Below are 27,055 nucleotides of genomic sequence, written 5' to 3' on the forward strand. Positions count from 1 at the left end.
TGTCGCAATATAGGCCCTATATAGACCATCTCATGACCATTGTGGAGATTTATTTAGGCAAAATCTGTAAAATGTCTAAACATGTGATAGATATGATTGATTTAATAGTCTAAATTCGTCTAATGGAACACATTTGCAACTTCGGAGCTAGGTAGCTGACCGAAATCAAAAATGTGTAGCTACATCTTTGCTGAAATGTTAAATGTTTCAGCAGACATTCTGGCACTTGCTGCGGTGCGACTTGTGGGAGCAGAACCGGCCAGCTCTATAGCTCTATGGAAATTAGTGTACTGATGGGAAACTACTTTCACATAGGCTACTTTCACTTCTCTCCCCAATAAGATCGCCTACATACAGTGTGGTGATGTAAAAGAATGATGTAAAACTTTTACTGCAACTCCATGTTCAGTTGGTCTCAGGAAATTATGGCATTCGATGTTAATTAAATTGAAATTGTATCCTTTACATGGCTTATTCTGAAAACTTTCTTTTAGGTGAGCAATGGGTCAACGGGAGAGAGTGGACATATAATAGCTACACCAAGATGCTACTGGTGACTGTATGTGTAGATATACTGACAATATGGGATATCCCAGAGACAGAGAAATTACCTGATGCATAAAATCCAGGAGCAGCAGTGACCAGTAGCCTAGGCTTATATGAATGGGGAATGCATAAGATATGAGAGGTTGTGAGCTATGATCATGTTGATGAATTTGAACACCTGGACCTACCTGATTGCAAATGTATTTTATGTTTCTGTTACAGCCAAGAAAATATCTTTTGTGGGAAAAACCCTGGTGTGGCACAGCATTTTTTCTTCTGCCTTAGTCTAATTAGATCACAATATGTGAATACCAACAACAAGAAAAAACACTGTCATGGATGCCATTTGTTTACTGCTAACTGAGCATTTAATTCAAGTCAGACAAATTAGACTAGAGTCTTTAACCTTTTAAAACCAAAATTTTGTTTAACCCTGCCAGAGTAAGTCTGATAAGTCAGACTTTGACAGTGATGTTTGATTGGCACACTCAGATGTTACCTGTCAGAGTAGAATTTTGTTTGTCGCTTTGTGTGTTTGACAACCTGCCCAGGCGAAATAGGCCGTTTCTGCCAGCCATTGTCAGTCAAAATTGGGCCCATTAAGAGTGAGAGACTGCGATGGCTTGAAATGGTATAAATAGGGATGGGCCAGCGCGTTGCTGCATATCACGTTACCTTGACGACACCATAAAAATTAAATAAAAAATAGGTTATTTATTCGCAAGTAAGCATCAAATCTAACCTCCTCACCAAGTATGAGACACAAGGCGCCCTCTAGATGAAGGCAAGCACATTTTCACACATCTTCACCTCAGTGGCCGTGATGGTACTGGAAACAGTGTCATAGTATGGCTCTCCCTGTAGGAATTAAGCACAATCATCAAGCACAAAAAGCCATACATGGTTGAACTCACTGACATGTCTTACGTCTGCATCAAGCTGCCATCTCTTGACAGAGACAGCGGTCAAATGAATGGCCTAATGTGGTATGTACACGTCACCACAAACTAGAAGACATCAACAGTTAACTTGATGGAGCACATGTAAACCAAACTATACGCATGTGAACTACAAGAGAGTGAGAGTGTTGAAGACTGGAATAGCCTACCTCTGCCTAGATGAAATGCTGAGCTTCTATCTCAGGAATCCTGCACACCTGAAAGAGAAAAGGCTGTGGTTGTCCTGAGTCCTCCTGAGTAGGGGTGCAACGAATAATCAACATAGTTGATTACATTTATGACAAATAGTTACCAACAAATTAAAAAGTCGATTAGTTGGTGATGCTTGCTCTTGTTGGTACTGGCTGCTCTCTCTTTACTGACTGACTGGCCACCATTATCGCAGGATTAGTCAATATAACTGGCCCAAATAGAGATAATGGTGAAAGGCCCAAAAGGTGTAAAGGGGCTAAACCGGAAATAGATGGAACAAGAACCCCATCGGGCATAGCCAATTCCGATTGGATAAACAATACCGTGACATACAGGATGGAACAGGAGGAGCCAGATTTCTATAAAAGAGGGGCTTCTTCCTGGAGTTAGTTCATTCTTTGCAACTTGCTGAGGTTGTTTGAGAGGCTCCATGGACCAGCTCAGTAGTAGTTAACTGCTCTGAAATAAAGCGTTCAGTATCTTCACAACCTGTTTGCCTTGGGAACTTATTTGGGAAGCTTCCAAATCCACGACACTAGCTAAGGAGACTTTTAAATAACCTGAAACAGTTCAAATGATTTCTCCCATCTAGAGCAGTAATGGTGACAGGAGGGTCTAGGCTAGTCAGTGGAAGATGTTGGTTGCTGGCAAGAGAAGCATCCATAAAATTGCTGGCAGCTCCTAAATCAGTTAGGGCCTGTACAAGATGATGCTGTTGTCCCCAAGAAACTGTTACAGGCAACAGTAGACATGTAGCAGAAGACTTGTGAGTGAGGGTTGCCCCCATCACAGTTTTTCCCCTACTGGATGGGCCTTTCCCAAAAACTCAGGACAGGAAGATTTAAAGAGGTCTGGATTACCACAGTAGAGACAACACTTCTTCCTCATTCTGCATCCCCAATAGTGGATGAACCTCAGGGTAGCAGTCTCTCCCTAGAAGACCAGCCGTATTTCATGATCTATTAACATCTCCAGATTTTCAGTTGGGTCTCTTGTCGCAAACTCATCTTTAAATTGTACCAGAAAGTCCATACTGGAAAGCAGCAATCAGAGATTCTGCATTCCATTTGGGGTGTGGGTGCGGAAGTGAACTGCATACTCTGCTTCACTGAAGCTGCCCTGGCGGAGTTGGAATAGCTTGTTGGCAGCCGACCCCCAACTGGGTGATTGAACACCGTACTCATCTCTGCTGTCTAGTAGTTGAGATAGGTGCAGCCCTGCTGTTCCCAGATGGCAGTAGCCCAGGCAACAGCTTTACCCATGAGAAAGGCAATGATATAGGCTCCTTGAAAACTATCATTCTGAAAGGTGGTAGGCTGTAGCTCAAAGATAAAAGAGGAGTGTGTGCGTGAGGAGTCCGCAGCATTCACCTGGGTTACCAGCTGGGGAGCTGGAAGATGGTGTGACGGACCGAGCCTCGGGTTGCCGTCAACACTCGGTTTGGCCAACATAGATGCACATACCTGACAACAAGACAAGACTCCCAAACTAGACAGAACAATGATATAAATGGCGGCGCACACCATTTCTACACAAAGGGTAGACACAAAAACGAAACAATACACAATGACAAGACAGACCCTGAGACAAATAGTATTTCCTCACCATCATAAAACAAAGAAATACCTATGTAATAAATAATCCTGTTTTGCAGGTTTGTAAAACTCTGCCAGTCTAGGCAATTAGCAGTTAAATGAGCTAGGAACAAAAATAAATGTTCTGGGTTTCCGGCGGCGATTCTTTCTGATCAACCATCTAGCTGGCACAAACCCCCCAACCGGTTTGTAGATGTTTTCTCCATTTCATCAAACTCTGTTGGTGCACCAACTTCATTTAAATAAATGGTTTCACCTTTGTGGAAGTTTGTGTAATCAGTTGTATGTGTATTTGTGTGTGTGTGTGTGTGTGTGTGTGTGTGCGCGCAAACCATGTCTGTTTGGGTGCGCTAGTGGTTGCAAACATGGGGCAGGAGTGTGCGGTTCATGTGCGGACGCGCCACGACCGTCACAGAAGGGTTGGAGCTGAGGGTGGCTGGTGAGCAACCAGAGTCTGTTCATAATGGGTTACAGTAGCAACATGATTCACCATGGTAGCCAAGACCTGGTCTAACTGCGCTGGTTCAGGTTGTGGTGTCTCTGCTGGGCTCTCATCCATGGCTCAGTCTTGCTGTCAACATTAACAAGTTGGAACCACTAGGCTAAGTGCAGAGACCAGGAGTCGGAGGCATGAGTCAATTTAACAGATTTGACTGAGGGATTGGTCAGGCACTACAAAATGGCAGCCACAAAAACAATTAGCAAAGAAAAAACATCCAAAAAATATCCAAATGAGTAGCACTCAAAATATTCTCAGAAGATACAAGATACAGAGCAGGCTTAGTCAAGAAACAAAATTCAGCTCTTCTCACATCTCAGTTACTCTTGGTATCAAAGTAATCTGGCAAAGACAAAATCTTGCAGTTCACAGTTACTCACAGTTACATTGACTTATCATCCTCATCCTGGACCAAATACAGGTTGTAGTTGAGTGTAGTTGACCTACAAGACTGTGGTGGGAAAAATGTAAAGTTAGTCCAAGATGAAATCAAAGAATTTTTTTTTTATATAATATGTAGAGAGCTCAGGGGAGTACAAGGGAGATCCCCAGCCTATATGGGTAAGACATATGGAAGTGTTTTTGCCCCAAACTGCAAAAAAAGTTTCTCCCGTGTCAGAAAATATTTTTCTATAGTGTCCACACATGCCAACTGGCCCCTATGAGAAAATCTTCACAAAATGAAGGCAGACACAATGCCCCTGTCAAAGTGTTATGAATATCCCCCAGTAGTTAATACGTTTGTCATGTTATATTTACATCATATATTATATTCAGAGCAATGTTTTAGCCTTTAAGTGATCACATCTTCTCATATGAAGCATTTTTATAATGACTTATTTTAATGGTGACTTGATGACCAGGCTCATCATGCATGATTAGGTTCTCCTGTTTGTGGGCATGTGTGTGGTTTCAGTATGTACAGGGTGGGGATGTGTGAGAAGCATATCCAACTCACGAGAACGAGAAGCCTGCTGGCTTGACTGGAACCTATATTTCATTTTGTTGCTGAATTTTAACCAACTACCCTTTTTATTTCAGAAAACTATAAATACCATTTCCAGTTGATCTCCATTATAGCACTTCATATTTCAGATACTTTGTGGATGGACTGTAAAATCAGAGCCTATGATAAACAAAGGTATTTTTCTTAATTTCATTCCCTTGGGAGTTCTTATCCCAAATGAATTCTCCACAGTGATGTCTTTTAAAAAGTTCTCATAGACAGTAAAATAGTGACAACCAGCTCCCTCAGATCAACTCTGGCATTTCTTCGCCTGCACATTTTGGACTGTGAAAGAGGAAACACGCATATTATTGGGACATGTCATTGGTCGGATTAGGGCTGTGAATGCCATTAAGAGTGAGAACCGATGAGACAAAGTGCTGAAATATATTCCCTGAAGGAGAGGGTGTGCGAATGTTTAACTATCAGTCAAAACAGGGACAACTTTAAACCTCTCTCAACGTCTGAGGCTTTTAGCAGAACTTCACCCTGATAGTGTTTGTTTAGGATCACTGAGCCGAGCGAGAAGAGTCCCTGGTAGACCTCACAGATTTGTTACAGTGGTGTGAGATACAGGAAGACAGACTGAGCCCAGGACTTTTTAGAGGAAGTAGATGATGGTCACATTTGTAAGGATGTTTCACCCTCACATAACAGTCTGAGGTTAGTTCAACTACATTATGTTCAGAATGACTGTGGTCAGGAAGACGCTGGGAAATGTTGATCCCAGGTCAGAATGCAGAGTAGTTTAATGCTGAGTGTTTAGGGAATGTCGTTGCATATGTTGGAGAAATAGAGTAAATACTGTGAAAACAAACTGTCTCAACAAGGATGCTTAGTCCTTCAAGACATGTGTACTGTCAGCTGGAGCACAAAGTTTGACATTTTCTGTATTGATTTGAAGATTTGAAAATGTGTAATATTTCACCGCCTTCTCATTTCTATAGTGGTATTTCATACAGACATAAACGTAAACACTTGTACTGATATTTCTCCAGCCAGACCATTTTATCTTCCTAGAGAATTTGGCTGAATTCTGTTATTTGTTGTGTATGTGTCCCCAACTCTGACCACAATGTGGTGCATCTCATTCCAACCCATACAACCAGGTTGAAAAGCACACAAACGGAGAACAAGGGGATTTGACAGTGGACTCAGAACCACAAAGTGACAACAAATTACATCAACCTCTGTGTGCAGTCCATCATCCCCATAAAAAAAGTTCAAATGTACCCCAAGAACAAAATGGAGCCTGCAAAGAAGAGACAAGGAACTGAGAGGCAAACTCAGGAAGGCAAAGGATTCACACAAGAGACACACCAGGAGGAGGCATTCAAGGCTGGTAACCCCCCAGAAACCATGACAGATACCTGTAAAGTCAATACCACAAGTCATGTGTGACCAATAGTGAGTTTGCCTCTATAAACTAACTTAATGCCTTTTTTCTCCAGGTTTCAAACCAAAGGGAGCTGTGAAAGATGCAGGGAGGTGCTGGTGCCAGTAACTGTGTGGCCTGAAGAGCCAGTGGGTCAGGTGGCTAGCGTCTTTAGACAACTCAAAGTCCACCAGCCCTGACAATATCAGTGCCTCTATTCTGAGGACATACTACAGTGAGGAACTAGCCCCAGTGTGGCAGCCCAAATTCCAGCATTCACTAGACACACACACTGTCCCTACAGCCTGGAAAACTGCACACATCATCCCACTTCCTTAAAAACACATGTTCCAAGGAACGCAATGATTTTCGACCTGTGGCCCGAACCTCTGTATTGATGAAGAACTTTAGTGAGAACCATCTCATATGTGGTTGCTTCCCTGACACACCTGGTTTCAAAACATTTCGACCCACCAAAAATAAAACCATATGCCAGAGTACTGTTCGAGGAGCCTGACATATACTTGGACAATGTCATCAAAGTGGTCCAGTGGTGTGATCTGAACGCTCTCATACTCAATACTCTCAAAACTGAGATCATTTTTGGAGCCACTCAAGACACCTATATTGCTCTAATTACGAGTACAAGCAAACCATAAAACAAACATTATTATTGAAATACCTGGGGATGTACATGGACAGTGCACCAAGGTGGTGGGTCACTCTGTAGAAAACTCTTTCCTAAACAGCTGCACTAAACGGACCATCAGACTGGCGGCTAAAATCCCTCTGGACCCTTATCATGTCCTACATGAGGAGTGCCAACTTCTGCCCTCTGCCAGGCGCTTTAGGGTGCCAGACTGCAGAAAAAAACAAGTACAAGGACTCTTTTGTTCCTCACTCTATAACACTGCTCAACCAAGCGAGAAGCGCAAGGAGGTGATTAATCCCTCCCCATACCTACATGCCCACCCCCAAACACTTGGACTGAGTCCCCCACAACAAACAAACTTTGATTATTCCCCCCTGCACGCTTACACTCACACAGGGACGACGCAACCACTCAAATCCCTCTCAGCGCCTGCAGATGTCCTTTTAAATGTTCTTTTCATGCTGTTGTGTCTTATGCTGTAGATATTGTGTTGTGTTGTGAGTGATTGTTGGAGCATGTGAGTGCAAGAAATCTTCTATCTATCTATCTATCTATCTATCTATCTATCTATCTATCTATCTATGTTCCATCCCTGTATTTGTTTTGTCAGCTAGTAGCATCTACTTGCCAGGTAACTCACCGTTAAACTGGTGCAGAATGGGGTACTGTGAGGCTAACCATTTTTAGAAAACTGTTAAGATGTGATGGCCTGATATATCTTTTTGATTAAAAAGCCAAGTGCAGAGGAACTGTCTGCAGACTTCATTGTATTCATGGTTATATATTCTTGATTATATAACCCTCAGGGTGGCAGATGACGTTTGTTCCAAAATAATTTCAGAGGATTTAAGTTTCCTCTGCTTTTGATCTTCAGAGGTTGATGGAAGGAGCCACTTAATATTTTATTTTGGAAAATATGAATGAAGACATTTCAGGTTCATAACATATGGTTCATGATAACAATGTGTCTTTTCAACATGACACTGGATAACAGGTACACACCAATATTAGCATATTATCAATTTAGTCTTTGTGCAAGTGAAAACAGTCAATATGTGTATTGCACATCCGTCATGCCTGTTGGAGGTTAGGAGGAGATTATTATGATGCTGTGGACATGCATTCATGCTCAATTTGAATTGCCTGACTAAATTAAGGAGTTCTGAGCGCTGAGCCAAACATCAAAGCGCCCAAGAGGAACCGCACAAACAAACAAGCCAAAATCTTAGCAACGACACTCTCAATAAAGAAGTACTAATGACTTCTGACTGCAGGAAGATTTTGGGAGGGGCTTGAGAAGTATTCCGCTGGATACTTGGAGTTTCCAGTCGTGCGCCCAAGCAAACCTTTACTCGACTAACATTAACTCACTCATCTCTCATCTTTGCTAAGCGTTTGTTTGAGCAATGGTGCAAATTGATTAACTTGCATTAGACTATTCATTCCACGGTAGTGGTGTGGTCTCTGCAAATGGAACCACAGGAATGGATTTTTAACCGTAGCCTACCTTAACTTTCCCCGACCGGCGTGTTTATCAAAGAGTATTCCACGAGAAATATGATTTGGTTCTGGTGTCTCGTGCTGCTTCTTCATCAAATATTCACCTCACCTACACGTAAGTACAAAACTGCAGTTTGAGTGACAGGTCGTTCGCCTCGTGGTCGGCAGCATACGCAGATTATTATTCGACAGATGAGAAGAGGTTGGGCACGTTTTCAAAGTTGTCAACAAAAGCTTAATGTACCTCTCAGCTGTACGATGCCAAGATGCCTCAGGAATGTGTGGAAAGTTTGGAGGCGATACAGATAGAAGTCCTAATAACCAAAGGCGAGAATCCTACATGTATTGAGTTTAACGCATCAGATAAAATAGTGTTTATGGATGTGTTTTCCTGATGTCCATCATTTGTAGAGTTTGTAGAAAGATGATATGAGAAATCAGCTTCGACTTAAAATCTTAATCTTGGCTTTTATATTTTGATTTCCACGTCTTCATCTACATCACATTGTTCTCTTATTTGTGAAGCAACACTTAGGCCTATTTGTAATAATCTTCTCATTGAGTTGTGTTTTCGACTCAAAGATAGTTAGGTTATTTTATTCCTTTTTGAGAAACCAGATAAAGATATGCATTTGTCATAGATTCATTCATAAAGTTACAGAAGTAAAGCACAGGGGCTTATGACACTGCATCTATCCTTGTATTCAGAGGAGAAAAGATATTTGGGTGGCACAGGTACTAAATTAGTTCCCTAGATTCTGAAAGGTTGACTTTTGACTGTTATATATGTCATACAGTGTTCTATGGAGGTTAAAATCTTTTCAATACCATTCAGTAAATGACTGCATGTCTGTATGGAAGGTTCTTTGTTTGGTCCTGTCAGTCTGGAAGGAGCACGTTGGCACATATGCTAGAAAGATTTTCTGACCCCCACCAAGAGCAGGCATAATAAACTTCACACGTTAACCTTTGAATCTCCCCAAAGGAGAGGAGTTGTAGCAGATTAGTCCTCTTTTGGTTACACTTCTCATGAACATTAATCATATTTAAGACACAAATGAGTGGGCAAGCAAGGATGGCGAAACAATCAGTGATTTGACAAACTACCTGAGATGACCCCTCCAGGTTCTCTGAACAGCTCAGGCCTGCACTCATAAATCCAGCCATAAAAAATGGGCTCTCCAAATGCAAGCTCAAGTGGCATCCAGAGTTTTTGTGACTGATGTTAAGACATACTGACTATTCTAAAAGTGCAGTGTGTAGTTTTGGTGCCCTGAAGGCACAATGAAGACTAGATAACCCTACGCAGTCCATCTGTGTTTTAGGTGTGTTTTAAATTTTGCATATGACTGTCTCATCTGGACAAAACATTCCTTCGGAGTGACATCAGTGCCATAAATCTAGAGGCATTTTTATGACTTTTTTGGCCAAAAAGATATAATGCATCTTTGCTGGGGTTTCTCACCCCAAATAGTATCATTGTTTTATGATGCTCCCCCATGCCAGTAGAAACCTGTATTTGGGTTGTATTTTTTATGGAGCAAGGAAAGGACCTGGCTAGTAAAACCAACAGCACCACACACACACAGACACACACACACAATTTATCCGCCCTCACTTTTCTCAGTGTTTTTGGTCATTGGCTCACAACTTTATCATATTCAGACTTGATTGAAGGACTGTCTATGCACCATTCTATTCAAACTCTGATGGTTTTATTCACGTAGTGTGCTGGATCAGTTGCTTTGTATTCAGAGGAAAAAAAACCCAATGAAGTCTTTTCATTTTTAATTAGCATTAGCCAATATTGAAAGATTTTTCATTTCTAACAACATTTTTACCCTTAAAAAACCTATATAAAATCTGTAATATTTATGTTCTGAATAGGACTTCATGTTACTATTAATTTATTCTGTCGTCATAAAGATTTCTCTGCCATAAAAGACTTCCTAAATGGCTTTGATGTTGCATGTCATAAAATGTATTGAAACCATTGCAGCCCAGTTAGCATCACTTTCAGGGCTGGCAACATTTAGAAATCCCGATAGCCCTTCAGACAGGCATTCTTCAGATTTTGAAAAGACCATTTTGATGTAGAAAAGGTAGATATGTTTGAGGAAGCAATTAAAACATTTGATTAACAAGCACAGACTGCAAGAATCATCCTAAATATCAGTATGCAACTTACTGAAGTTTGAAAAGTCTACCTGAGCAAATATTAAGAACACATTTTACATAGTTATTCTCTGTAAATATATCACTGTCAAAAAAATGGAAATGTACTTTTACTGTTTTTCAAAGGTGTGCATATTGCATATCAATTTGATATCAAATAAATCACCAAAAATCACCACATCTTTGAAATTGAGAAAGATACACAGGTTAGACCAAAAGACATCCACAGTCGGAAGTTATAGTACTGTTAGAGTATACACTCATGGCAGTGTTTGGGGGCTGTGGTGATAAGTTTGTGCAAGAACAAATGGATAAAGGTGTGATTAAACTTTAATTAAATTCAAATTCTTCATGTGGTGCACCTTTTTGTCCGGAATGCTGGTGTGGCAGAGGACTCTGGGATCATATACAACCTGAGTAGTACCTTTCTGATTAACACGTACACTTCCTAATGGAAAAACTATCATGATCAACAACTTTTTTGTTCGGTGGTCAAAGGTTTCCCTCCAAGCAGCAAGTCAAAAGAGCAGAAAAGGCAAATAAAGGAGGGAATTTTATTTCACATAGTGCATAATTTCTGATAGCCTGTTGGACAGGATGTTTACATTTTGATAGCCCGACTTGATTGTCCCAGGACGTTGGGCTAGTGATATTGTGAGCCCTGACTTTTCTTTGGAGTTTTTTTCAGCAGAGTGGGGTGAAGAATGTTTTGGCAGATAAAATCCATCTGTATGTGAATACTTGTGCAACGCAGCCAGACTACTGAGGGCTCCAGCTGAGCTGCTGTTCTTTTGCAGCAGTGTATGGTGATCGTGGGAGATCACTCTTTCTCTCACACAAGTGAAACAAAATCATACATTTCATTTGACAATTTTGGACACGCTTACTGGTTTGTGATAAGGAGTAAGATAGAGCTGATGCCAGATTTAGAGATGCAGAAGTGTTTTCCTTAAAAAGAAGAACATGTAAACACAAGCTTCAGTTTTCACACAGCTTACCTACTTGCCATGACACAAAATTACATCATAACATGCGCCCAGGGGTTTCCCACAGATGTTCCTTGTTTGCAGATCAGATTGATTTTACACAGAAATTCCTCCTCTGCCATGCTCTGTATACTGCCTCTCTCTCCAGACATGGCGGTGGTATCTCCCCAGGACCCGGTCCTGTTGGTGGGATCTAGTCTGACAGCCACCTGCACCCTGAGCCCCGGGCTGGAGCTCCACGCTAGCTTTCTGTACTGGACCCTCAATGGGAACCGCCTCCCCAGCAGTGTCTACCATGTCCTCGGGCCCGGGGCTCTGTCCGTGACTCTGCACAACCTCAACGGCTCCCAGCAGCAGTCCGGGGACAACCTGGTGTGCCACGGACGCAAGGGGGAAGTTCTGGGCGGATCCTGTCTGTATGTAGGCAGTAAGTGATAATAACCTAGAGGGCTTTGTTCGCCAACATCCCAATCTCTTAGTGGCGTTTGCTGTTTTTTTGGTTTTAAGGTAATTAAGGCTTCCACTCATCTAAGGAGGATACTATAAATTATGTTTCACGTGTCCTTGTCAGCGCCACCTCAGAGACCTGTGAACCTTTCCTGCTGGTCCCACAACACCAAGGACATGACCTGCAGCTGGAGTCCTGGGGGACCTGGAGAGGGCTTCATCAGGACTAGATACACACTCAAGTATAAGCTGAGGTGACCCTGGTAACAAACACAAGCACTCACAAGCCCTCACAGACACACACACACGCACCAACAAACAAATCCATGATGGTGTACACATATATGCAAACATACACACACACACACACACACACACACACACACACACACACACACACAGATATACACGTTTACACACACACACACAATTTTTATACTCTCCTTTTTATTTCTTCAGCTCGATCTGTGCAACATCTGTTTCAAAGTCTGGTTTAGCAAAAAAGCATAATTTCCCTGTTGTGCTTTGCATGTTATTTTGTATGCTATTAAATGTTTTGGCAAAAGGCTGTATGAAGAACAAAAGGATTTATTGTTCCTTATAATGTTGGGTATTTTGATGAGACTTGTAGCTGGCATAAGCGTTGGCCTCCCATCTCCCTCTTGAATATAAATCTCAATTGTACATGACACTAAACAGTTCTCCCCCTGACTTACGTGTGCTAAATGTTGAGCCACTCTCGGAATCTTGGAATCATTTTGTATGTTTTTCCCATAAAGTGTGTTCCATTTGTGTATTGTGTCTTTAATTATGTGCAATAACAGCAAGGAAAATGAGGTGAATTTGTTTGAGGATACAGGCTCTCTGCGTTGGTGTGTGTTGCAGGTGGTTCGGTCAGGAGACAGTGTGCACAGACTACAATAGAGGCATAAATACCTGCTACATCCCCAGTGGCCTGGCCATCTTCACCCCTTACGAGATCTGGGTGGAGGCCACCAATCAGCTTGGCTCTGCCTCCTCACGTGTGGTGACTCTGGACATCTTAGATGTGGGTATGTTGCTTTGGGTCCACTCTCCTCTGCATAATCTGAGGAGGTTAGAAGGCACGACACTTACAACCTCACTTTTTTTAGTTTGAGGGGAGAAATACTTATTGTAAATGGAACAGTTTTGATGGTACTGAAACATTAGGTCTATGAGATCATAGTCTGATATTTGTTGAAGGCACTTTCATAAGTTAAGTTGTGTACCGGTAAGGATGTGTTTGTTTATATATTGGTGTGTGTGAAAAAAATTTAAAACTACAATTAAGTTTAAATGCCCTTTTTCATTAGTTTTGGTGGCCTAAGCAATAATTGTAAAACTAGTACAACTTATTGTTCATTTATTTGAATTTATTCGTTCAGTTATTCCTCCCTTGGGGCAAGGCTATTTAAGATCAGTCATGTATGTCAACACATAATCAATTAATAATGAGATTAAATGATTGGAAATTCAGTGGATTTAGTGGAAAACATACCCAGTTGCAAAACGTACTCTTGGATGCCCAAATGTATGAGACATACTTCCAGAAAGAGCTTGTGCATAAATCACGAAGTTGGGAATTGTGGTTTTAAAACAAGATGACCTGATTACATAATGTTCCGAAGTGAGGGGATTTAAAGCGATCAGATTCTATAAAACCGGATCAGAACAACAGGAAGAAATCGACGGGGAGAGCCCCCCTCAAAGAAATACAGGCTTGCTTGTCAGTCTCTGCCTGTGGATGGAATGAATAAATCATTCACTGTCTAGTCTGGAAACAGATTGTTTGTACCCTGATAAGATTGTGTATTCTGTAATAACATCCTTCCTGCTTCTCCCACAAGCTTCAGGTTGCTTGTGAGTTTGATGAATATTTTCAAAAATCATTGCAAGCACTCTTTGAAACATCTCATCGCAAAGATCTCAATTAGACAGTGAGATTTAGAATGAACGAAATTCAGTAGGATTAAGTGGTCTTTACCTCTCTGTTGTCTGCACTTTGTCCCTTCTCCTGATTTAAGCTCTGTCCACACTGCCAATGATAACTATAATGACAACTGTAACTATAGCAATATGAGCATCCACACTGAACAATGATAAAGAAGTATAATGAAATATCATTAATGATTTTAATTTAGCTATTTTCTTAAAATTACATTTTGGACTGGTGATAGCAATTACTGTATATATAATATTATATATAATAGCAATTCTGAAATTGTGTAACTTTCTGTTGTCGGTAGTGACCACGGACCCTCCGCCTGACGTGCAGGTGAACCGTGTGGGGGATCTGGCGGACCAGCTGACAGTGCGCTGGAGGACCCCCTCGGCCCTCAGAGACTTTCTTTTCCGGGCCAAGTACCAGATCCGCTACAGGCTGGAGGACAGTGCAAACTGGAAGGTGTGTGTGTGTGTGTGTGTGTGTGTGTGTGTGTGTGTGTGTGTGTGTGTGTGTGTGTGTGGCTATGTGTGTATGAATTGGTGTGACTGCATTTGTGTCTGTGTGTACACTTAGCAGGGATGGGGTGGAATCACATGGCAAATGAGTTGCCATTGCTGCTGCTTCAATGGCAATTAAAATATTCAGGTTGAATGTCATGCCGCCACCGTTTCCCCTGACATTGAAATAATGAGTTCAGTTTTTACTAGCGAGTTCCATTAACAGCTAGGCCTGTTGTCAAGCTTTGTGTTATATATAAATAAGGCCACTCCATTAGGGCCATAATGGGTACGGTCACAGGGCCTCTTTCTTTCCTGACAAACAGAGATGAATGTTGTACATTTCTTTGTCTGTACCAGTATGGAGAGGGAAGCACTACTGGTGCATCTGTGCCATATGTCAAATGAAATGATAAAATTAACACACCCAGCATGCCACGTGGAAAAAGTCGCTAAAATGAATGTACTTATTTGTAAAAGTAATGTTCGCTTTTATTTGGTATATGTACGATAACATTGTGTTGACACACATAATTATGGCCCCTTTCATATGCAGTAACAGAAAAAATATGTTTTATATACAACCTAGCTTGCATGTTGAAAATGCATCTTCACCACAGATGTCCATATGGGTATGAGCATAAAATATTCCTGTTACTGTTGTTTTTTGTAGTACATTGGCACAGGATCGATTTGCTAATGGAATCTCACCTTCCATTTTGCATTCGATCGTAATTCAACTGAATGCAAGACACTAGGAATAGTGTTTTGTGTGCTGGGGAAAGGATTTGTTTAAACACTTAGTTCAAATGACACCCTTCAAAGTGTGGGATGACACATGCTGACCCAAAGCTGGTGTGTATGACAACACTGACTCTGTGTGTGTCTCATTCCCCTCCAGGTGGTTGAGAATGTGGGAAACCAGACGTTCTGCCGACTAGCAGGCCTCAGACCTGGAACTGTGTATTTTGTCCAGGTTAGGTGCAATCCGGTCGGGATCTACGGCTCCAGGAAACCAGGAATCTGGAGTGATTGGAGCCCACCGATGGCTGCCTCGACCCCTCAGAGTGGTATGCAGCTAAGGGGATTACTTACATCATCAATATCATGTCAGACATCATGTCAGACATTACTAATTCAACTTAGGAAGTGTCATATTTCAAAGCTTTACTTACCCATTGCCTCATAGTATCTCATGTTTGAAGGTACCCTTGAACTTCCCCTGCCCCTGAATACTCTATGAATTGCATGCTGGCTGTGACTTCAATACTTTACAGAAGCTAAAAGGGCCTGACGTTGACCTGGCTGAACCACAAATGGTCATGTCTTCATAACCAACTACAAATGTTACTGATTTCTTCCGGATTGACTGCGCCGAGATAAAACTCAGATTTAAACTGTATGCAATCCCCCAGAGAACAACAAAGAAGAAGATCAAACACGGGGTGATAGTCATCTTTCATTAGTATAGCTAGGGTACCCCAGATAGTGTGCTTCAAACGATCAATAATCTTTAAAAAATGCTGGCCAGTCAATCAAACCTGTTTGAATGGAAACAGATTTGAGAGAGTGAGAGAAGAGTGGGGAGAGAGAAGAGTGGGGTTGTTGTTCCTTTCAGTGCAGTACAAATTCTAGAAAGGTTGGTATTTGTTCTCAGATGCTATTTTTCCCTTTTTCTTTTCAATCTTTTTTTCCCCACATTTTGGTAACGAGATGGAATATCACCAAATCATGGGTTTGAAAGTTGCCCAGCAGTCAAAAAGCCAGACCTTGCCTCAGACCTCTGTGGTCTCCCACAAAGTTATGTCTTTCTCTCTGGCCCTTTGTTGTCTTTCTCTTCATTTCTTCCCCTTTCTCTGTCTCTCTCCTCATTAGATGACTTTCATTGTGGAACTACACTCTAGCCTGTGTCTGTCCCCTGCTGCCACCACAAACCTCAGGGCTGGACGGTGTTGTCTTTTAAACAACAAACAAACAAACGCAGAACAAAACAGTGGATTTATTGTTAGAGAAAAAAACAACTGAAAAAAATGTCATAAAGATTCAACGAGTGGTTAAACGCTGATCTTACCGGGTTGAAAGGGTGTGACTGGTGAGATTCTGTGTTTTGTGAAACGTAGGGAGATATTGGATCCAACAGTGAGTGCTGAAATGAAGCTAATTTACTTTAGAAACAAAACTAAATCCCAGCTGATGATAGCAGTTTCTGACAGAGTCAGGATGCTTTCCTGTTTTCCTTTAAGAAACTAAAAAGTGAATGCTATTTAAAATCCGAGGGTCTCTACAAAATCTCATTATGGTGTTTGCTTGTGTCTCCTGTAGAGCGTCTGACCGGGTCGTGCGATGCAAAGTCGGGGGCGCAGACAGCGGCGCTAAGGCGGGAGCTGAAGCAGTTCCTAGGCTGGGTGCGCAAACACGCAGCAGGATGTGGAAGCGTCAGCATCAAACTCTACGACCAGTGGCGCGCCTGGCTACAGAAGTCCCAAAAAACACGCAACCAGGTCGGTGACCACAATTTCATTTCCTGTTAATGTTTGTTGTTGTTATTTTGTTTGGAATGGGGGAATGAGGTGGGTCATTCTAAGGCTTTTCTTGTTTAAGGCAGTAGGTCCAGGCATGGAAATTCACAGTAAGGAGTCACACTCTCATGAACACATTACATCTTGTCTGAATGAGGTTTTCCATGAAAAATCATCTCTTCATTTAGTTGTTAATAATGGTCTTGACATAGGGTCCCCATTAAGCACCTGGTTAAAAGCAAAAGAGAGCACTTTAGAAAGGTACCTACCAGTGTGAATGTAGTGTTATGCTAGCCATCATCCTACCCAAGAGGAGAAATACATCCATCAGTGCTCTTCTTGTACTTAATATTTCCAGTTTCTGCTTTAATCCCCCCCCTCCCCATACAATCATTTTAGCAGTGCTTAATTATGACTCTTACTTTTATTGCATTTTTTTAAATGGCAAAGATGGTTTGCTTGATCACCAGAACAATGTGCAAGAGGGGAGGGGGGGCATGTAAAACATAATTAACGACACGCCGTAATGAGTTCCTTTCGAGGTTTGTTTACGGGGAGACGGCAAAGCCTAGATTCCCATCGTAACTCAGACCAAATGATGAGAGCCAGGCTCTCTGTTGGGGCCTAGTTCTGTTGCTTGCGATTCTCTCCTGGCCAGTAACCTACTTAGTTTCTTCTCCAAGGCGACGCTCATCGTGCTGCTGACTCCGAGGAAAACGGGGAGCTTTGAAAATGACCTTGTTGCTTGTTGAGGAGCTGTAGAATTGCTGAACACGGTTAAATAAGACCGGCCTTGTGGCCTATTCCGTGCTCGTTACAAAAAAAACAAGAATGCATTAACAAAAAGGGTGTGGTAGTAAATGAGTCAAATGCACGCGGGTTAGAAAAGAAAAGGTTGTCATTTTAAGTACAATCTCCTTTCCACCTCTTGTTGGTTTTCATGGCATGTTTTGTAATGATCTGTAATTATCACTGGATGAGATGGGTTTGAAGATGAGATGTAAATGAGTTTTTCTTTTTTTCAGATTCTGATTATTCACCAGAGGAAAAATTACCCTTAATACAGACACACATTGTGTGATTTAAAATGTCTTCTACTGAATCAAAACCCAAATACTTTTCCCCACACGAACAAGCTTTCAGGTATATTGTCAGCACACCCAGACTATGATGGACGCTTCCTGGAACAGTATTACAATGTTTGCATCTTTGCTCTCTCCTTATTCCAGATTCTGCAAGGTGATAAATCATAGTGCAGCACACACACACTCTCTCACACACACACACAGATGAAGGACTCACAGGGTATCAAAGATGTAGGAAGAGACTCGGATGCAGAAGAGTGTGAAATAGTGAAATGTGCTCAGATGGCACTCTCTCACCAGACTGTGTGGAGGTTCAAAACAAGAGGGGAGCAGAGGACCACACATTTGCACAGCTAGCCTCCTACACTCAAGCAGTGGCTCACACTTCTGTACTGTGCAATGGCAAGATTTTAAAAACCTGGACAATAGAAATGAAGTCCCATTACTTTTGTGAGATTTGTGAGAGGGGGCATACTGGTTGTCACGTGCTTCCCTTTGTACAACCGTGGTTTAATCGTTCTAAAATGCAAAGATTTGCAATTGTATAACATGATGTTACATGATGTTATAACAAATGTTAAAAGCATCTCTGTACAAACATACGGCTCCAATCATCAATGTAAGTGCTTGTTTCTTGTGAACTGCAATACCAACAAAAACCGCCATGTTGATTTTATGCTGCTATGATGTCCCTGTTGTTACATTGTAACTAGTCATCAAAATTCTGCTCTCATAAGAATTTAGTACATTGGTATATATTGCTTGTTAATTGGTAGCAGACCATCTTTAACTATAGCAAATACACAATTCTACCTATATTTTACTCTTTGCTTATTTTAACAGCTCATTTGAAATGTATGTATATAAAGAGGACATGGACCAAAATATATTTAAGCCATAATATGTACCTTTTTCTTTGAAATACATTCAAAGTATGATTTAAATGTGGAAATGAGGGGAAAACTGAATTGTTTTTCTTATTAATGTAACAAAGTTCATGTAACAAATCATTTGCTAGCAATATTACTAATGGGACAAGTTGATCTGCAACTCAACATGCATTTTGTCTCAAATGGTGATATCCTCAATTTATAACAATTTTTTTGTAACAAGATGGTGAATTAGGTTATGTGAAATAATGTGACATGAATCATGGCAGCACTCTATGTTCTGGCTTTGGCAAGTGAGGATGATGAGGACGGTTTTATCAGGTAATGGTTCCACATATGGTGTATAAACAACGAGTAGGCAGGCAAAAAAAAAAAACACTCAATGAGCAGCCAAGGTGTCACTATTTTACTGCAGGCACATGGCAACTTCCATTTTCTGAGGTTAATTTTTCACGTTTGTGGAGCCTAAATGTCTTACAAAAATGTGTTTGTAAAATAAAATATGTACTTATATACATCAATGCCAGCCTACTCAGCATGTGTCCAGGAGTCTCTTCCACATCCATTTCACTCTGGGTGAGAGGACCGATTAGAGAGGCATCAGCAGTCAGGCCTCCACAAGCAGGGAGTCCAGAGAGGAATCAATAATTCAGGCTGAATGAGAGGGGAAGTGGTGGGGGAGCAGTGCATCAGTCAGTGTCAGCGCTGTGGCCGCAGAGCTCCACTCGCCCCTCCACACATCAGACACCCCGACTTGCTCTCTGGAGCATCCAGAGATCACCACTCGCTCCTGTTCTTTCTTCCCGTCTCTGTCTGTCTGTCTGTCTGTCTGATTTAGTTTCCCGTTCCCTCATTCAGGCTCTTCGGAGTCAAACTTGAAATCCTGCAGGATCTCGCTCAGGGCCTCCTGGTTTTTAATGATGCTGTGGAACAGAGGAAGGCAGATCAGACTGTCAGCTGTAAACAAAAACTGACAATGGCAAAGCCTCACTTTGTTTGAGAGAGAGAGAGGGGGAGAGACATTGGTGTTGAAAATAGTCTTACTCTTGTCTGATCTCTTGAACCTTCTCCTGGCAACCTTCCTCGTCTGGGTGGTCCTGGGCCGTTTGCTTGGCCAGCTGGAGATGGGCTGTCTGTGAAGCACATGTCTCATCATCATCAGGCCTCTGAACATCTTCACAAAAAAAAAAAAAGAAACCTCTTCCAGCCAACAAAACCAGGTCAAATGTGTCAGAGGAGGGAACGTTCACTAACCACTTCAGAGGAGGATGTTTTTCTGTAATTCAAGATACTTGTAGTTTTGACCAGTGGAAAGGTGGTTAAGCCACTAAATTATTGATACGTTTGGATTAAAGTCATTCATCTCCCTCCTCTAGTGATTTAGCACAGAAACCCCCTGGGCCAGGCCCAGGCTGCTCAGGAACACAATGTCATGCTGATCTGACTGATCAGTTCCCCTCAAAATCACTTCAGGTATGCATAGCTTGGTCAGAATAGCAATATAAAACTGATGCCCCACGCCTTTGAGTCGTGAATGTGCCCACTAAGAAATTCATCAAAGCGAGAGAAAACTGACCTCTGGTGGTTGAGAGGAAAACAGTGTTCTTAGATGTTTTATGCAAAATGCTGTCCAGAACTCCAGCTTTCCCCAGGGAGGGTGTTACACAAGACCTCATGTTTAGAAAGCTTACTCAGAAAAGTTACCAAACAAAAAGTTCAATTTTACAGCTGACACATTCATTTATGAGTGCTCTTGTAAAGATATATTAAAATGCATCTGGTGCCTTGAACTCTTTAAATCCTTAAAGCTGTGAAATAGTTCAAAGGCCAGACGTTAACAGTAGACTGTCACTTCCTCTTGCACTCACTGAAGACTTATATGGAAGCAGAAAATAATAACATACAGCTGAACCTTTGGGTTAGTATAATTTCTTGTCTTTAAAACAGTGATTGGGTTCTGATCAACTGTATACAGGGATCATTTAGAGCAAAGGGAGAATTTAGAGTTACACAGTCATCCATACTACCACTTTAGATGAAACAATTAGGACTTGTATCAGTAAAGGATGCATCATAGCCACAGCACAGGAAATGATTATAACCTTAGGTGGAGTTGATTAGCAAGTTTGAGTTGATTAGCCGATTGTTGCCAACTCACATTCACTGCATTTACTGTGGTCTGGAACCAAGGTTATAATAGTTTTCCATTTTCAAAATCGTTTTAAATTTGATAATATGTTTGTTTTCAATCTGAATTTCTGTTTAGTTTTAGTTAGTTTCACCAGTGGTTCCATTGGTTTGGTTAACTTTTATTTCATGGACTCATTTCTATTTCATTTTAGTTTGTTATAGTTGTCAAGGATAAATAATCTCCTTATCATTGAAGATATCAACATTTCAAGACTAAACTAAACATATGCAAAACATTTGTTTCAGACTGAAAGTCTGTTAAAGTTGCAGTCTGCGATTTGGTTTCGGTTTTGCGAAAAGTTGATATGTGTTCAACAGCCAATCGAATGACACCTATCCCTTCCATGCTCCTGAAGCACCATGTTGATTGGCTCCGAAGATGAACTTTGACATTTGGGGATTTTTCTCTTTGATTTATACATTGTAGATGCGTTTACCTGAATTTACCATACATTTGCTTGTACCACTTTCACTATTCAATTCAAAATAGTCCCCTAAATTATTGCATCTATTTTTCACAAAAATGTCTTAGTTTTCACTTCAGTTTACATTAAATAACCATGTCTAGAATTACACTACAGAGTAGGCTACAGACGTAGCTATTGAGTATCAATACTGATTATATTTAGAGTGCTGAAAGAAACATGAGATCACGCCTTAGGGGGATAGCTTCAGCCAGTTTTGATGTCAATTTTCATGCCAAGGCTTTTTTTTTCTCCCATAGGCTGATTTCATTCTATGTACAAGCGTGGCAAATCAGAGTAGAGTTTTGGTTACTGTGAACATCTAACATGTGGCATGTGCAACTCAAGCAACGGGTCCTTCTTTTTTTGGTGTAAAAACTGAGCATCATAAAACTAATGTACATATTTCCTGGGCTGACGGAGTCACTGAAATGAATGGGATTGGTAAGATTTCACGCTCTATATATAATAGCTCCATGGTTTGAAGCAGAAAAACCAGCAGCAGCCATGGATGGACAACAAAAATGTCAGCAATAGCCTAAATCAAACCTTTACTGCGTAATTCCAAACTATTATTTAAGTGAATGCAGAGTTAAGATATATTATTGGCAGCAACAGGCTAAGTTACTGGACCAATGTAATATAATCATGGCTTAATAAGGGTTCTCTTTGGAAACAACACTTCAATCGTGGACATTCCTGCCCTGAATCTCCTCTCACAGACCTGTTGGTGTTGGCCTACTCCATATGATGTTAGCCTTACCAGCTCAAGCTTGACTTTCTCCTTGCTCTGTAGCTGGTCAAGGTGCTCTACTAGGTCTTGGCGGTCAAAATCTTGTTCCAGCCTCTCTTTAATGTCTAGCACATCTTTAGAAAGGCCAGCGAAAGCTTTGGCTATCTCATGGACCAGCTGCTTGTAGTGCTCAAAGTCATAGTGGGGACCGGTCCTCAAGTATGCCTCATGGCCCCTGAGGAGGGAAAAGAAGACGAGATTGACAACAATATGGAAGGTTATCAAATATGTAACTGACACAACCTGATATTAATGGACCTAACCGTACGACAGTTTAATCAATAGCTACATATTATTTACATTATTGAGAAATGACCTTACTATATCTGTAAATCAGACATTCATAAGACCTCATAAGATGGAATAATGCACACAGAATGTTGACGTTAGTCTTTACAGCAGGTGCAGGAAGAAACAATGACGTACACATTTTAGTATAACCGCCTATAAGGACTTTGGCATGACTCTAAAGGTAAGACATCACATTACATGAATTGCTGCAATAGGTAGAACTTCATCCACGTGTGTTGGACCAACTTACTCATCGAAGAACTTGTAAGCCTCCACGCGTTCCTCTTGGAGAGCGTAAAATCGTTGTACAAGTGCTTTAAAATCTGTCGAAGACTTCGAAATGAGAGAGATTAATACGTTACTTATCTACACTGGTGTTGTCACCAAGTTATGAAAGTATCTAACGTTAACTAAACCTCTGATTGTAAAAGAAAATTCGAAAACTGGCTAACCTTACATGGGCTGAATTAACCCCTGATACATTTTATTGGCACACACAGATGCACGTAATTTAAAATCATATACAAACAATTCTTCGACTCACCATTATGAATGAAAACAAGGTCAGCTCATCAAATTTCGTTGTGTATTGTTAACGTCTTCACATACAAAACTTATCTGATAACGTTACTACCCAAGACCCCTGCCAGTCACACACACTTCATAGCAAGTCATGCTACGGAAGTTTGCCTTTCCACCTCCATTTCAAAATTAAAGTGGTCTTTTGAAATTAACCAAAATATTAAAAAATAAATAAAAAAACCGAGAAATTAAATTAAAATTAGAATGACTTAGGGATAAACATGATGAAGGATGAATTTACTTTCGGCTGATGCAAGTTATTGACAACAATTAACTGCTAACCTGAAACAGGATGGAGTGGGAATATTGTATTTAGACTTTTGTTTCCTGACGACCCCTTATTGTTAAGGCATCGGCGCCAATCTACGAATGGCTAACAAAAAGTTGACCTCAGCTGAGCTCCACAAGAGTGTATTAGGAGATGGTAAAAAGTGAGTATGGATGACAAATATAAAATGATGTAAAATGTGACATCATGTGATATGTGGTTGTTCAATTGTGTGGCTGTTGTCACTAACGATGATGCTAGATGTCAACATCGGGGGCCATACCAAAAGTAGCCATTATAGCTGGCTCTTGCACCAATGCTAAGCCAATATCTTGTATCTTATAGTTTATCAAGTGAATGTCTATTACCCGTTTCGAGAAGAACATTCTTTTTTTGTATTGTATTTTGCAGTGGGATATCAGGGAATGAAAATACCAGTGGAAACAGTGGGTCACGGAAAAAGGTTAAACGTGAGTGACCGAACCTTGTTAATTTAAACTTAACAGAGTACCACTATATCAAACGTCATTTGTTATCCTAACACTTAATTGTCTGTACCGCACCACAGCTACAGGTACCACCGTGAAGTCTCGTTACATGCAAACAACTGGAAAGAAACCTCAGCCCAAGGTAGGTCTTGAAGTATCCTATTGAAACTGTAGCCTGTACTGTAGTCACAATCGTCAGTCTGCAGTACCGAATAGATTCGGTGGGATTTCTCCCCTCGTGATAAGGATTGCTTGAATACATTTACAATATATGCACTATTAACTAGCGTAATGTAGTAGAACCTTTGCATTTGTGTTCTCTTCTAGCCTGCAACTCCTCAAAAGACGTCCCAGAATACTGTATTACAGGAAACATGTGAGTGGGGATAGTGGATGGGAATGTAACATTTGCGCAGAGCCTGAATGACACAAGTGAGCATGTCTAATACTCTAAGGTTGAGGAGATATGTTCTGTAGAAAATATATGAAGTTTCAGCTTTCTGAATGTGTTTCACTATTAAACTAATAAACCTGCCTTGCCTTGTTTTTGTTTTTGGGGACCGCTTCTGGTTAGTTACAGAGATAAGATGGACTATCTCTAAAAATATCAGTAGTTTAAATTCTGCATTTTGGTTTAACTTATTAATTTGGAAAGGAGCTTGCAGCTCGTTGAAAAGACTTGATTTGTTATGTACAATGTTTGAATGTTTTTGTTTTTACTCCGCAGTAAATTGTGATGGTGTGTTGCAGTCAACAATTCTACTTGGTCATGCCTTGCGGCCAGATTTTGATATGTCCGCCATTGTAGGTGAGTAAGAGTTCTACATGATAGGATCGTTGTGGCAGTAATGTGAAATATTTTGCAAGTACCATATATCTTGTGTTACAGGGAAGCCATTGAGTCCAGGGCCCCGGAACACAGAAACAGTGGAACCTAAACATTCTAAGGATATTATAGAGTTGCAGACATTCCTCCTGACATATACTACTGCTAAGGTACAAATTCTAGTACTTTGAAATAACATGGTCAAATGCTAACATTTGAGATGCTGGTTTAAGCAGTTGAGTGCCTTCATTGGCTCGAGACCACACCTTTTTTTATAGTGCCATAGTATAGACAAATTACAAAACACAAACTATTGCTTATCCACTATAACACACATTAGACTGAAAAAACACCTTCTAGCTTCAGCTTTTGCGATCATTTTAGGTATTTGTGTGGTAGTATTTGTATATGAATAGGTACTTACGTGTGCTCACGGAATTGTCTTTTCAGATGGAGCATAACACTCACATAATGAAAAAGGAAGCAGAGAAGGAACTTCTTGCCATGATGGAGGTTGAGAGGGAGCTGCAGGTTACAGTGCATGAGAAGAAGCGTCAGTATCACCTGAGAGAGAAACAAAAGCAGCTGAACAACCTGCTGGATGCACAGGTAACTTCTCAGTCGCTTTTCTTCTTTCCGCATATCTTTCTTCTTGGTGTTGTGCTACGCTCCTTGAATTAAAACATGCACAGCTGGGAGAAACATGACTAAGGCTGTACATCATGGCGTATGACTTGTAAGATGGTCTGATCATCTTCCTGTGAGTGGCAGGGAATGTGGGACCCATCTCTTATAGTTAACCGCAACGTACTTTTGGATGTGAGGAGACGTCATTGTAACATTTCAGCACAACTTTCAAAAATGTCATTTCACAAAATTCACCCTCTTTTTTCAGATTGCTGCACTCACCCCAGTGGCTGCAGTCACCTCCCAGTTTACTCAAAACTACCAGATGCTGGCAACAGCCGTGGATGCCACAAGGCATGAGCTACCAGTCAAGAACCTCCACTTGGAAGATAACCGAGAGCAGTTTTTAGGTCAGGAAGTGCAAGTGGATATCACCATGATTGAGACAGATGTGTATGCTCACCCTTGTGCCAGATTATTTTAAGAGATACCTCTAGGATTTTTCTGGGCTTTGGAGGGTGGTCAGACATATCACTCTTGTGGGAATAAGGCTATTTTTACACTAACCATTTGGTCACACTATTCACTGTATTCATTCACCCATTTGCTTGTTTTGTTGGATATGATGATGCAGAGGAGGCTGTGTCATGTCTGAAGAGAAGTGAGGAGCTCCTGCTGCAGCACACCAAGGGAGTGGATCAGGGAAGCGAGTCTGCTTGGGAGAATCTAAGCAGAATAAAGGACTCAGCCCAGGATCTTAACCAGCAACTGGTCAGGTAGGCCAACAAGTGGATGCCACATCTGAGGTCGTTTTGCACTCTCTCTGTTCAATTCCTCCCCTTAGCTGTCAGGATTCAAAACTACTATGAAAGAAGTGAACTTTTCCCAGGGTGTGAAATACTGGCACTTGATACTTGGAGGGATCAATGAACGTAGTGTCCTTTCCCTTTTCTTTCAGGGGGGGCTCAGACCTGCAGGAGCTGTCCTCCTTGGTGAGTCAGCTGACTGTTGAGAGCCTCTTGGAGAAGGAGAACCTGCTACTTCCATGAACATCTCGTAGCACCTCCCAGCACCTTGCGTATCCCAGCCGCGGGGCCTTGATTCCAGCCAATACCCCGAGACCACAATTGCCTTTACTGTACCTGGGTCCCAATGATCATGTGTACTTTAAACATGTTTAGTGGTGGATGTAGATTTGTATGTATGTATAGATGAGTGTAGTGTTGTCCTGTATGTGTTTTTTTATATATATATAATTCATGTAAAGTATGTGCTTTACCTTTTTTTTTTTTTTTCAAGGAGCCGACCTTGTAGCAGTGCTTGACCGATTTTTACCTTTCTGAAATTGTACAATAAATATATTATATGACTACATGTAAATGTCACTTTATCCCTTTCTTGAAGAAGCTGAAAATTGGTTTGGAAGTGGGGAGAGGTAGAAAAGTGACTGCACAAAAAAAAAACGTATAACGCTATGGACTTTGAACTTTTGACAAGCCAATAAACCTTAATAGTGAAAAATTCACCTGGTAGATATTACCTAGTATGTTTCATTGTTGCACTGTCTACAGTTCACCTTAGAGTCTATAAGGGCAGATAGGGCAATAGATTTATTATCTATTGTCGAGTTAACTTAT

The 27,055-nt window shown here is 41.1% G+C and overlaps 3 protein-coding genes and 1 long non-coding RNA gene across 5 annotated transcripts; 2 read left to right on the plus strand and 2 right to left on the minus strand.

The window, feature by feature from the left end:
• Positions 1–1,291: 1,291 nt before the first annotated feature.
• LOC116222168 lies at positions 1,292–9,482 on the minus strand. Its single transcript, XR_004164505.1, has 4 exons — positions 8,332–9,482; positions 4,172–4,242; positions 1,655–1,702; positions 1,292–1,404 (listed from the first exon to the last, which is right to left on the minus strand). It is a non-coding gene; the product is annotated as an uncharacterized LOC116222168 (long non-coding RNA).
• On the plus strand, positions 8,090–19,410 carry crlf1b (cytokine receptor-like factor 1b). Of its 2 annotated transcripts, none has more exons than XM_031575388.2 (8): positions 8,090–8,439; positions 11,634–11,912; positions 12,057–12,186; positions 12,818–12,984; positions 14,200–14,357; positions 15,297–15,465; positions 16,718–16,896; positions 17,940–19,410. In XM_031575388.2, exons 1-8 carry the CDS (start codon positions 8,382–8,384, stop codon positions 17,973–17,975), a joined length of 1,176 nt encoding a protein of 391 aa, XP_031431248.1. In that variant the 5' UTR covers positions 8,090–8,381; the 3' UTR covers positions 17,976–19,410. The 2 variants fall into 2 exon arrangements, with proteins under 2 accessions (XP_031431248.1, XP_012694965.2); XM_012839511.3 differs by having other exon boundaries at positions 8,095–8,439; positions 18,144–19,410.
• Positions 19,273–23,365, minus strand: rex1bd (required for excision 1-B domain containing). Its single transcript, XM_012839593.3, has 5 exons — positions 23,172–23,365; positions 22,878–22,960; positions 22,307–22,511; positions 19,934–20,022; positions 19,273–19,812 (listed from the first exon to the last, which is right to left on the minus strand). The coding sequence occupies exons 1-5, from the start codon at positions 23,172–23,174 to the stop codon at positions 19,740–19,742; spliced, it is 453 nt and encodes a 150-aa protein (XP_012695047.2). The 5' UTR covers positions 23,175–23,365; the 3' UTR covers positions 19,273–19,739.
• A 163-nt stretch (positions 23,366–23,528) lies between these two features.
• haus8 (HAUS augmin like complex subunit 8) lies at positions 23,529–26,792 on the plus strand. The gene is made up of 10 exons (XM_012839592.3): positions 23,529–23,640; positions 23,889–23,947; positions 24,046–24,107; positions 24,293–24,341; positions 24,693–24,773; positions 24,855–24,961; positions 25,242–25,400; positions 25,687–25,828; positions 26,053–26,194; positions 26,377–26,792. Exons 1-10 carry the CDS (start codon positions 23,579–23,581, stop codon positions 26,465–26,467), a joined length of 954 nt encoding a protein of 317 aa, XP_012695046.1. The 5' UTR covers positions 23,529–23,578; the 3' UTR covers positions 26,468–26,792.
• Positions 26,793–27,055: the final 263 nt, after the last annotated feature.

Source organism: Clupea harengus, chromosome 10 (assembly GCF_900700415.2).
Source record: "Clupea harengus chromosome 10, Ch_v2.0.2, whole genome shotgun sequence".
Lineage (NCBI taxonomy): Eukaryota > Metazoa > Chordata > Actinopteri > Clupeiformes > Clupeidae > Clupea > Clupea harengus.

Coding starts and splice junctions, on each gene's coding strand:
- haus8 (XM_012839592.3), top strand. CDS start 23,579: ATGGCTAACAAAAAGTTGACCTCAGCTGAGCTCCACAAGAGTGTATTA. Junction 25,401..25,686: donor ACAACCTGCTGGATGCACAG/GTAACTTCTCAG, acceptor CTCTTTTTTCAG/ATTGCTGCACTCACCCCAGT. Junction 25,829..26,052: donor TAACCGAGAGCAGTTTTTAG/GTCAGGAAGTGC, acceptor ATGATGATGCAG/AGGAGGCTGTGTCATGTCTG.
- rex1bd (XM_012839593.3), bottom strand. Junction 20,023..22,306: donor AGAAAGTCAAGCTTGAGCTG/GTAAGGCTAACA, acceptor TGTGCTTCACAG/ACAGCCCATCTCCAGCTGGC. Junction 19,813..19,933: donor GTTCAAGAGATCAGACAAGA/GTAAGACTATTT, acceptor TCTGTTCCACAG/CATCATTAAAAACCAGGAGG.
- crlf1b (XM_031575388.2), top strand. CDS start 8,382: ATGATTTGGTTCTGGTGTCTCGTGCTGCTTCTTCATCAAATATTCACC. Junction 8,440..11,633: donor AATATTCACCTCACCTACAC/GTAAGTACAAAA, acceptor CTCTCTCTCCAG/ACATGGCGGTGGTATCTCCC. Junction 11,913..12,056: donor ATCCTGTCTGTATGTAGGCA/GTAAGTGATAAT, acceptor TGTCCTTGTCAG/CGCCACCTCAGAGACCTGTG.